General features: G+C 50.1%; 1 protein-coding gene across 2 annotated transcripts in view; it reads left to right on the top strand.

Annotated features, from left to right (window-relative positions):
- The first annotated feature begins 298 nt into the window (after positions 1 to 298).
- The window catches only part of MYH9 (myosin heavy chain 9), a 59,655-nt gene continuing 49,475 nt past the window's right edge, over positions 299 to 10,478 (top strand). For both annotated transcript variants that reach the window (XM_025048778.1, XM_025048779.1), the window contains exons 1-2: positions 299 to 650; positions 5,268 to 5,424. In XM_025048778.1, coding sequence (XP_024904546.1) covers positions 318 to 650; positions 5,268 to 5,424 — 490 coding nt within the window. In that variant the 5' untranslated portion in view covers positions 299 to 317. The remainder of the gene's footprint in view (positions 651 to 5,267; positions 5,425 to 10,478) is intronic.

Raw genomic sequence — 10,478 nt, forward strand, 5'->3', positions numbered from 1 at the left:
CACACTTATCATTTGGCATAATATTCGTTTATAGATTTGTTTGTGTATTGGTCCTAGGATACACCTTACCATTAATTTCTTACAGCATCCCCTAATACCAACTTGTTTTCTCAGTGATATACAGCTTTCTCCCAAAGTAGAAGCAAGAATATTCTGGCGAATTGTACAGCCTGGTTATATAAAGTTATACTGACTACATAATTCTGTGCGGTTTGCAAAGATAAGAGGTGATTGTTAGTGATTCTCGTGTGGCTCCATAGTTAATTACATCTAATGTTTGTCCTTCTTTCTCCCTTAGGTCCTGGCTGTAAGTCACCATGGCGCAGCAAGCTGCTGATAAGTATCTCTATGTGGATAAAAACTTCATCAATAACCCGTTGGCCCAGGCCGACTGGGCTGCCAAGAAGCTGGTATGGGTGCCTTCCGACAAGAGTGGCTTTGAGCCCGCCAGCCTCAAGGAAGAGGTGGGTGAGGAGGCCATCGTGGAGCTGGTGGAGAACGGGAAGAAGGTGAAGGTGAACAAGGATGACATCCAGAAGATGAACCCACCCAAGTTCTCCAAGGTGGAGGACATGGCGGAGCTCACGTGCCTCAACGAAGCCTCGGTGCTGCACAACCTCAAGGAGCGTTACTACTCAGGGCTCATCTACGTGAGTGGGCCTGGGGCTCCGGGGCGGGAGGCTCCGGGACTGTCCCATCCACCTCACATCCTGGGCGCTGGCTCTGGGTTAGAAGGGACCTTCAAGGAATGCTGGGGTGACGTCCTTGAACTTGAGCATTTGCGCATCCTAGTGGACTGCTCCCGTAGCATTACTTTGATCTCTTTTCTACATAACCAAAAACAATGAGAAGCCTGTTTTAGACCAGGTGTAGAAAGACATGGCGTGTGAGATGTGCTTACCCACCGACCTTGGTCCTCAATCTTGGTGGAGATAGGAAGGCCAGACCAGTGTCATCAGTTCCTTCTCGGGGAGAGGGATGCCGTGTCTTGGTTTCCCATCTTGTTCCTCCTGCACCGCCCGGTCCCCTCCTCCCTGCCACCTCGCACCTGTTGGTGTGACTTACTTCCCCAGGTAGTGTGCTCTGAGCAGAGGCGAGCCAACAAGAGGAAGCTTGAATCACTAGTCCATCCAACACTTCAGGCTGGTTCCATGCCAGGCTTAGAGTGTAGAAAGCAGCATTACAAAGGCCCAGAGCATGCGGGAGATAAGGAGCGGCCTTTTCTCGTCCCTTTAGCCAGCAGGGCTGCGTCTGCAGGACAGCTCATCACTATTGTAGGAAATGTCAAGAGGAGCATGTACCCATCCCTTTGCTGATAGGCTCTGAGCTTGTTCAGCCCCCGGTCACGGAGTTCTTTCTAACGTCTGTTCAGTGTAAGGATATTTCTTTCTGGATTTGTCCTTAGTGAGGAAGAAATATCTGGTTCTTATTATTCCTAAAATAGCTCTTTATTTAACTATACTGTTATAATCACCTTGGCCTTCTTGGTCTTGGAGCTGAATAAAACAGTTATCAACATTTTTTTGTTTTTTTTTTGTTTTTTTTTTGAACTGGAGGAAGAAAACATCTCAAGGTCATTACAGCCCTTTTATTTTATTGGTAGGAAGACCAAGTCTCAGCCTGAGGGGTTTGCTCATGATCACATGTGTCATAAAGGGAGACACTGAGCTGATTCTGTTACGGGGATGGTGAGCGGCTCCTAGCGAGCCCACCATTTTGTATTTGGTGCAGTTTTAGGGTGATTCAGTTTCACTGGGGCACTTCCCTTACCCACTGGACTGGTACCTCTGAGTGCCCTGCAATGTGCCAAAGCCCTGTGGAGCCATTGGTCGTTTTGGATTGCCTAGAAGTCCTGACTGGGCCTGACGGTGGGCCAGGATTGCATTACCTTGCTCATTGCTAATCAGCCTATGATAATGAGGTCCTCATTTCCTGCTGTTGATGACCACCCTTTGGGGGTGAGCTTGATTAGTCGAGGACCTACCAGTAAGGGGATACACAGAACTGTTTTCTTGGAAAAGGCCCTCTATATACCTCAGCTTAGCTCAGCCTTCTAATACAGCAGGTGGGAAAAACTGAGGCCCAGGGAGGATGAGGGACTTACGCAGAGTCACACAGCAGATGTAGGCAGGGCTGAGACAGGACTCTCCGCCCAGTTATCTCTCTGTTTCTTGGTGAGAATATCGCCTGGACCAAATTAAAACCCCTGCCCCTGGGGCATTAACCACTGAAATTCAGAATTAGTGATCCACAAGTGTCAGCTGTCTCCTGCTCAGTCTTTTACTGGTATCGGTGTTCACCTTGGTCCTGTTTAAGATTTGCTGAGCATGAAACAAATTGGATGGCCTATAATTGCCCACATCAGCTGTCTGCAAACAGTCTTTTCCTGTCACAGAGGGGGATGTTAGTTGTTAAGGTGCATTCAGTGTCCCGTTGCTTCATCTCTCCTCCGAAAGTGTGGGTTTACTCAGTGGGCGGGCACAGTGGGTAGGACCTGAGCTTTTTCTCTAGCACTCTGGCTGGAGGCACGGACTCCCATTTCCTGTGCTGTCACCTCCCATGTACAGTTCCTCCTGCCTCAGACCATCCTCTTCCTAAGTGTCGTCACCAGAAGGGAAGTTGGTCATCTTTACAGCTGCCCTAATGGAGACTCCAGCAGGTGTAGAGCTGTGGGGAGATCAAAGTCACTTGGGGGGCTGCTTGGGCATGGGGTACCCCCCCCCCATTCACAGTCCATCTCTGCATGTGACGTTCCAAATTGCGACACCAGGAGCCTTTGTGCAGCATGTTTGCCTGGCGTTGTGGGCGGTGTGGCTAATTCTGCACCACAGCTGCTCTGTCTGTTTCTTCGGGGGGTGAGGCTCTCGGATAGGGGGTGGCCGGCACAAAGAGCCTCTGTGGCCCGTGAATGGAGCAGCTTCCTGACGTGGCCGTGTGGGAGCAAAGCCATTCGCTCAGTGTCTGATGCCTCCACGAGCATCCAGTGAGAGCGGCTGGCAGTCGATCTCCTTCCTCCCACCTGAGCTGCTGTGCTCGCTCTCCGGGGCTCAGTTTGTCAAATCCATTGATTGGATAGGATTAGCCCGGAGAACTTTGAAACTCCATAGAACTCTCCACAGGACCATCTGCCCACCCAGCTGTCAGACTTGTCCTAGTAACCCCCAGCCCCTGTTGCAGTCAGCACCAGCTGTTCCGAACATCTGGCTCCGTGGCACGCCCTAAACGTGTGGCCGTGTGTCCTCTGCTTTCATCAGGCTGGATTTCCTGGAGTGTGGGTTTTCTCAAACCCCAGGAACAAAGCTCGATTGTTTCTGAGCTCCTGGGATGACCTCGCTGCTCTCCGGCCTTCTCTCTCATCTCCACCCAACGGTCAGGGAGGGAAAGCAGGAGTCTCAGCTGTACCCCCGTCCCCCCCATATCCGAACCGCGGGGTCCCAACACCATGTGCAGACCTCTGCTGCAGAGCTTTCCTGGTCCCCCGTGAAAGCAGTCGTCGGAGGGAAAACAAATGACCGATTATCTCAGGAAGAAAGGGAATTGAGGGCCCTGCGTCCCCTCGTCCAAACAGAAGAGGCGGCCAGATCCACTTGTTACACATCCAAGCTCAGCTCTCTTTTGCATGCAGACCAGTGTATGGGTGGTGGGTCCCCCCAGAGTTCTGCTTTCAGTGTGACATCTGCTTGGCACGTCCACGTGCCAGAGCCCCTAGCCAGCGCTGGGTAGACTTTGTCCTTGTGATTGGTTCCTGGGTGGACCCTGTCTGTGGGTTCAGCCACAAAATCCATTCTTGGTTCTGGCGGGAACAGAGAGGGCAGGGTTGGAAGGGGGGCCGGCTTGGCACACAGCGCAGCCCCTCAAGTGTTGGCTGTTGTCGAATCGAGGGGCAAAACCGTGGACACTGAGGGTGGAGGCCACTTGGAACGAGGACAACAAAAGGATGTGAGGCACTCAGAGAACTGGCCTTCATGACCAAGGAGGTCTGCACGGTGGGGTGTGAGACTGGGTTGGGTCTGCTCCCAGCTCTGCTGTTAACTGCCTAGGTCCATAGGTGTGTGTGAATCATGGCGCACGGGCCTCGCTTCACCTGCCTTCTTATAGGCCTCTGGTGCTTTTTCCTGGGGAGAGGGTGCTCGAGTTTCTCCAGATTTCTCAGCGAGCTGCAATCCCCCAACTGAACAGCTGTCATCTGAGTGGTCTCGGTAGTCTCTTCCAGCTATTAGGAGTCCATCATTTTTCTTTTGGTGGAAAAGGGGAATCTTGGAAGAAAAAATAGCAGAAACACTTTAGAGAAAGAATGAGTAGCCACAGGTTAATGTTGATTTGTCCAGACTGACCTGTCTCGACCGTTGCCACTGGAAACTGTTCTCCTGACCTACTCAGAGCCTATGCTGGGTCCTGTGCCAAGCACTTAACCTACCTAATTCTCATTGCCAGTCAGTGGGGTATAGACCTCTGCCTGCCCCCTTTTACAGAATGAGACATGGAGGGAGAGAGGTTAAGAAATCTGCCCTGCTGAGACTTAAACTCAGGACACCTGACTCCAGAGAGTCTGATTTTCACCTTGGCAGGTCAGACTTGCAGTCCTGAGTGTATTTTTGGCTGCCTCGTATTAAGGGTATTGACTAATTAGATTCCCCTTAAGAGAAGACCTGAGTCTTGGAGAAGGCTCTCAGGGGACATGAAAGTGGTCTTTAAGGTTTTGAGATATTTTCCTGTGAATGTTTCTAGAAGATTCAGGGAGGGAGTTTGGTTATCTGTCTGTGATCTGCTGGCTCACAGAAGATCCAGTTGGTTGAGGAGCACAGTGAGTTCTTCCCAGTGCTGGAAAACTTTAGGCTGGACCATCTCTGAGAGTCCTTCGGGGTAGAACAATTGTCTCCACACAGTTTGCTTGCTGCAGCTGACTTCATTTCTCTTTGTGCATCTCACATCTGCTGTTGTCCCTGGATCCAAGTTTCGTAACTAGCCTTCTGCTGTCCGTGAAGCTTGCCACGGATCTTGCCCGATGCCCGCACTCATCAACATGCAAAGCCGGCAGCCGTCATTCCGTCAAGGGAGGACCCTCAGTGAAAGAGTGAGATGGTGCCAGTGCCCCCACACTTGTAGCAGGTCTGCTGGAGCAGGGCCCAGAGGACGAGGGACTTCAGGGAGCACTTTCACACCAGGCCGACTTAGCCTCAGAGGCAGCAAATCCTTAGCCAGAAAGTTTGTATGCCATTGGGAAGCAGACCTTCTAACCCATTCCTATTCGCCGCTGTTTTCTTTAGACCTATTCAGGCCTGTTCTGTGTGGTCATCAATCCTTATAAGAACCTGCCCATCTACTCCGAAGAGATCGTGGACATGTACAAGGGCAAGAAGAGGCATGAGATGCCCCCTCACATCTACGCCATCACAGACACTGCCTACAGGAGTATGATGCAAGGTGAGTGCCGCGGCCTTCCCAGTGGCTGGGAAGCCTTGTCGACACCTTCGAAGGTGCTCACTCACTCGTCATAGTGATCTAGTGGCTGGATCGATGGCTGATGCACCGGTGATGGGACAGTGCGTTGGGGAAGTCTGTAAGCCATTGCGTGAGAGTTAAGGCCAGTGGCTATCAAAGGACATGTTTATAGAACCTTTAATTATTTTTGCAATTTCTTCTCATTCTCGTCAAGATCTCCTGCACCAGTCCTCTCACTTCTGGGCCCCTTTCCTTCTTGTTTTTCATCTTGTTCTTGCTTCCCCACAGTCTGGAAACATACTTGAGTTTCCCATTAAAAAAGAAAAGAAAAAAAACATACGAAATTCTCTTGAGTTCTGCACCCACTCTAGCTTGTCTCCGCTCTCTCTGCCCCATCACAGTGGAGCCTTTTAGAGGAAGTATCTGTGCATGTCTGGCCCCACCACTTCTCCAGACTGTCCCACCAAGGTCACCTTCACTTCCGTGTTGCGACGTCCGTTGTACTCATTAGTTCTCATTTTACTTCTCCCTGGCATGGGACAACCTTGACCGCTCCCTTTCGAAAAGCCCTTCCTTCCTGTGACCTCTCTCTGGTTCCCCTGATGGCTGCCCTCCCCATCTACATGGTTCTTTCCTGTTGCTCCCCTTCCCCCACACATTGGGCTCTTCGAGGTCTCATCCACTCACTCCAAATAGCCCTCTGGACGATGGCCCCATCTATGCGAGTGGCTTTATCATCACTTTCTTGCTGAGGCCTGATACCATCACCTGATCATTCCTTTTTCCCAGCTGCCATTTCTCCATCCACCCATTCATCCAGACCTAGAACCTGGCTCATCTTCTGCTCATCTGTCTCTTCTTCATCCCTTTTCCCAAGCCATTCAGAATTTTCTAAAGATTTTTGTCTCTTTCCATATTTCTGATTCTCTTATCCTTGTGGCCCTGGCCTTAGTTGAGGCTTCCACAATTTTTTGTCTGTGTGATTGCTATGGCCTCTTAACCTTCAGTCTTAATAGAGCCCTCCCTCTGTATGTCCACCAGAGGTCATCGTTCTAGAGTGCAAATCTGATCAAACCCCTATTCAAAATCTTAAAAGACTTCTCAGTCCCTCAAAGATAACATTCAAACCTCTAGAAACACATAGTGCCCTTTGTAATTGGCCTCCTGCCTACGGTTCCAACTTCCTTGCTACGTGGAACTCCTTACGTTTTTCTAACTGGCTTTTCTGCTTCAAACCGCTGTGCCTTCTCCATCTGCCTGCGATGCAAGTCCCTACTCTTTTGTTAATGACCCAACTGAAGTGTTACTGCCCTTCAGAGACGGTGTCTGGGCTAGCTTTGCATCGGAGCCCTGGTAATACTTTATTTGAATGTTTGTTTTTCTCTCCGAGACATGGGAGGGGCTCGCCTTGCCTTTATGTTCTCAGAGCATAGCCAGGCATTTGGTGCCGTTTCCTGTAATTTGGAGTCTAGCCCAGCTTTGTGAGCTATAGTTTCACATCTTCTGTTGATAGTGGTTTTTCATGTCTTATTACGTGTACATCTGTTTTCTTTAAATTTTTTAATCAGCCTATGAAGTGGCGGTAATGAATCTTGTCATATTAACTTTGTCTCTGGTTTAGTGGTTTAAAATGGCAACACATGCATCTGTCTTGTACCATACACACAGTGCCACGGAGAAGGTGTTTCATCTCCAAGCTCGATATATTATGTAGGATGTACAAGTTTGGCCTAGCCTTTGGCTTATGTTCACATCCATCAAAATTCCTCGAGGAAGCCGGCCCCCCATAGGATGTCTGTTTCCAAGTGCTAAGTAAAGCAGTGGAAGAACATTCTATGAGATTACTGAGTCCTGTCTCTAGAGGTTACGAGTCAGTTTTCTTCTGGCTCTTTTAATTGTCAAATGCAAGAAATGCATCCTGGCGTCTTGAGCTCTGCCCTACTGAGCAGGGCGTGCTCTCACACTTGGGTGCCGGACTCGAGCGGTGTTCTGGAGAGCGGGCTGTCTTCACTCTGAGGCAAGCAAGCCATCAGGACGAGAATGACGTAATGCTGCGGAGCGTGGCGCCGGGAGTTGGCGTTCCTGGAACTGGACTTCCCACCTTTCCTCTGACGACTGTGGGACTCTTTAAACATATTTTATTTGTTCAACAACAACAAACAATTGAGGGGCAAAAGTCCGCTCCACAGGTTGTACATAATTGAAAAAAATAAAAGGGACATTCAGAGGGCTGGAACATTTCTTTGTGCAGACCAGAAGTCTTGGCCATAACGGAATGGCCTTGATTTAGGAACTGAGGAGCTGCCCCAAATTATGAGGGAAGTGGGTGGGTGTTTTCATCTTTTAGAGACCAAGATTAGGAAATTTATTTGTGGGCACAGAGAACTGAGGTCCCAGTGCTTCCTTTTAATGGCATGCGGGTGCTGGGTCCTTGTACTTTCTAATCTTCAGTCTGAGAGGTTTTCGTGCACATTCAGCTAAACGTTGGACCTGCTGCAGCTCTTTAGCTCCCTTGTTGACCGACTGAGGTCTTTTCGAAGTTCCCTCTTGTCGTACATAGTTGACCTGCAAAGCAATTGGCAGCAGGTCTCTTGTTCGTGGGGCAGGGAAGAAGTTAATTAACAGAGGTCGCCCTTATTATGACAGGACAGTTCACTGGTAAGGAAAGTTCCCGAGAGGAGCCTTGGTGCTTGCTCTAAGTCAGGGGTTGGCAGGGAGCCTCGGGGTCACAGCTGTTCAAATGAGCCCCGCTCTTGGAGAGCAAGCAGGTCTTAGCGCACATTCTCCCCTCCCTCGCCCCCCGGCTTTGAAGGGGACAGGTTTGTCTTCTCACATCTTAAAAGGCACAGTTGGACACTTGCTTTTCTGCTTTTTCTTTAAGACGTAGAAAAAGGTTTCCCTGAGCTGACTGTGGCTTATGACATACCAGCATTTATTCTGACAGTTAGGGTAGTTGGTGGCTTTGTTTGAGGACTTTGGTGGGATGAATTCTTTGACCCTGCTTAGGGACCTCCCTCCGTCTTCTCTTAAATGCTCTGGTTTGCCTGTAAGCCCTGATTTAGGCCTGTTGTCTTGGAGTTAGTATTAATTGTACCCTCTTTCAATTTCAGAACCATCCCAGTTTGGGGAATAAATTATATGGCTACTCTGTCTAAGTCAGGGTTTCTCAGACTTGGCACTATTGACGTTCAGTGTCAGATAATTCTCTTTGGGGCACGGTGCTTGTCCTGTGTACTGTAGGATGTTTAGCAGCATCCTGGGCTCTGGCCACTAGATGCCAGTACTTGCCTCCCTCTCCAGTTGTGACAGCCAAAAATGCCCCCAGACATTACTACCAAATTCTGGGGGCACAATCACAATCATCCCCAGTTGAGAACCACTGGACTAAGCATTGCAGATTGGTTTTACTCTGAATGTCAACTCCCACCAATCATTAGGGGCTTGCCTAGCCTTGTGTTGGCAAGGATCTGAGACTCACTGCCAAGGAATGCTGGGATGAATTAGTGCTGTCTGCCACGGGCATGGGCTTGAGCATGGCGGCATATGGTGGTGCCCTGGCTTAGGCCATGGAGATAAAAGTTAGAAAGTGCTAGAATACCAAGAGGTTTAGTACCTTAACCTGGCACTGGAGGCCCTGGCAGTCCAGGTGGAGAGACGAGACATGTTTGTACATGGAGATCTGTGGCTGTAGCTGTATAAGAAGACAAGTTACCCTACAGCTGGTGCCAAGACAACTGTAGCAGATGTTTTGGGAATTTAGAGGAAGGTGTGGCCTCTGAGGCCTGGCACAGTCTGGAAGGCAGTGGTGGTTGGGTCCTGTGGAAAGGCTGGCAGGTACGTGTCAGTAAGTGGTTACAGCCCAGGTGTGCCCGGCCCCGCTTTGTGTGCTGTTTTAATCCTCAACCTTGGGCTTAATTAAAGTTGTGATGACATAGTTGGTTCATCCTCCCAACCTTGGCTTTCCTATTTGGTCGACTTGTCATCATGGCCGTTAATGGGTCTGCCTGTCTTGAGGCTCGAACTGACCCTCTGAAGGCTTTGAACTGTCCGAGACCTGGAGGATGAGAGAGAATGAACTCTGAGCCCCTTGCCTGGCAAACGTCAGCCCTGGCGGGGATAGGGCAGGTATGTGGGGTGCCCTGTGGAATTCGAGGGGGCAGCACCTGGTCTGTAAAAGGTGTGAATGGGTTAGGAAGTGGTGCTCCAGCTTCCTTTGAGGCCTGGCCTTCTGGGTCTCCCTCTGTGGATAAGAGTGTGTATGTTCTTCAGGAGAACTAGCCAGGTAAAGAATTTGACTTGAGCCTAGCTATCTCTCTAGAGTAGGGGGAAAAAAACTCTCTTCTTTGTTAATTAGTTAGAATGCCAGGTTTGGCTCACTTTCTGTGGCTCTCTGGTATTTTAAGAGCTCCCAGCATTTGGGGGAGTGGCAGCAGGGTCTAAACTAATCCAAGAGCTATTTAACCCTTTGCTCTGTGCCAGTCCCCGCTCTGCTTCTCAGCGGAAGCTGCACCAGAAGTGGTTGGTCACCAAGCAGTTGCTCAAAGTGCCTGGCGAGTGTCCACATCCCTCAGTGGTTGCCTAACCTTTTTGGGTAAACATCGGAGGGTAGAATTTTAGTACTATCTGCACATCTGAGTCCGACCCTTCTAATTCACAGGAGAAAGAACAGGCCCAGAAATGTTTACTGATTTGTCTGAAGTCCCGAAGAGACTTCCAGAAACCAGGGTCTCCTGATTCCCGCCGCGGCACCCATCCCCCCGGCGTTGTTGCCACTCGTTTCTCTGGCTGGTGTCCAGAGGAATTCTCTGGCCTTCTGGTTGGGAGGAGGAGAAGCCCTCCTTCCCCTCTCTGCATTCTTCCTGTCCTGGTGGTGGTTGCTCCCGTGGAGCCGTCCGCTTTCCAAGGCCTTCCTGAGGAGAAGCGCCGTGTTGGTGAGGGACTGGGGAGTGCTTCGAGGGTACAGTAAAGCATGACTTTGAACAGACTCACCAGGCCAGGCGGCTGAGGAAGCCACAGATGGCGGTGACTCCACTTAA

The sequence above is a fragment of the Pteropus alecto genome, unplaced genomic scaffold (genome assembly GCF_000325575.1).
Source record: "Pteropus alecto unplaced genomic scaffold, ASM32557v1 scaffold94, whole genome shotgun sequence".
NCBI lineage: Eukaryota > Metazoa > Chordata > Mammalia > Chiroptera > Pteropodidae > Pteropus > Pteropus alecto.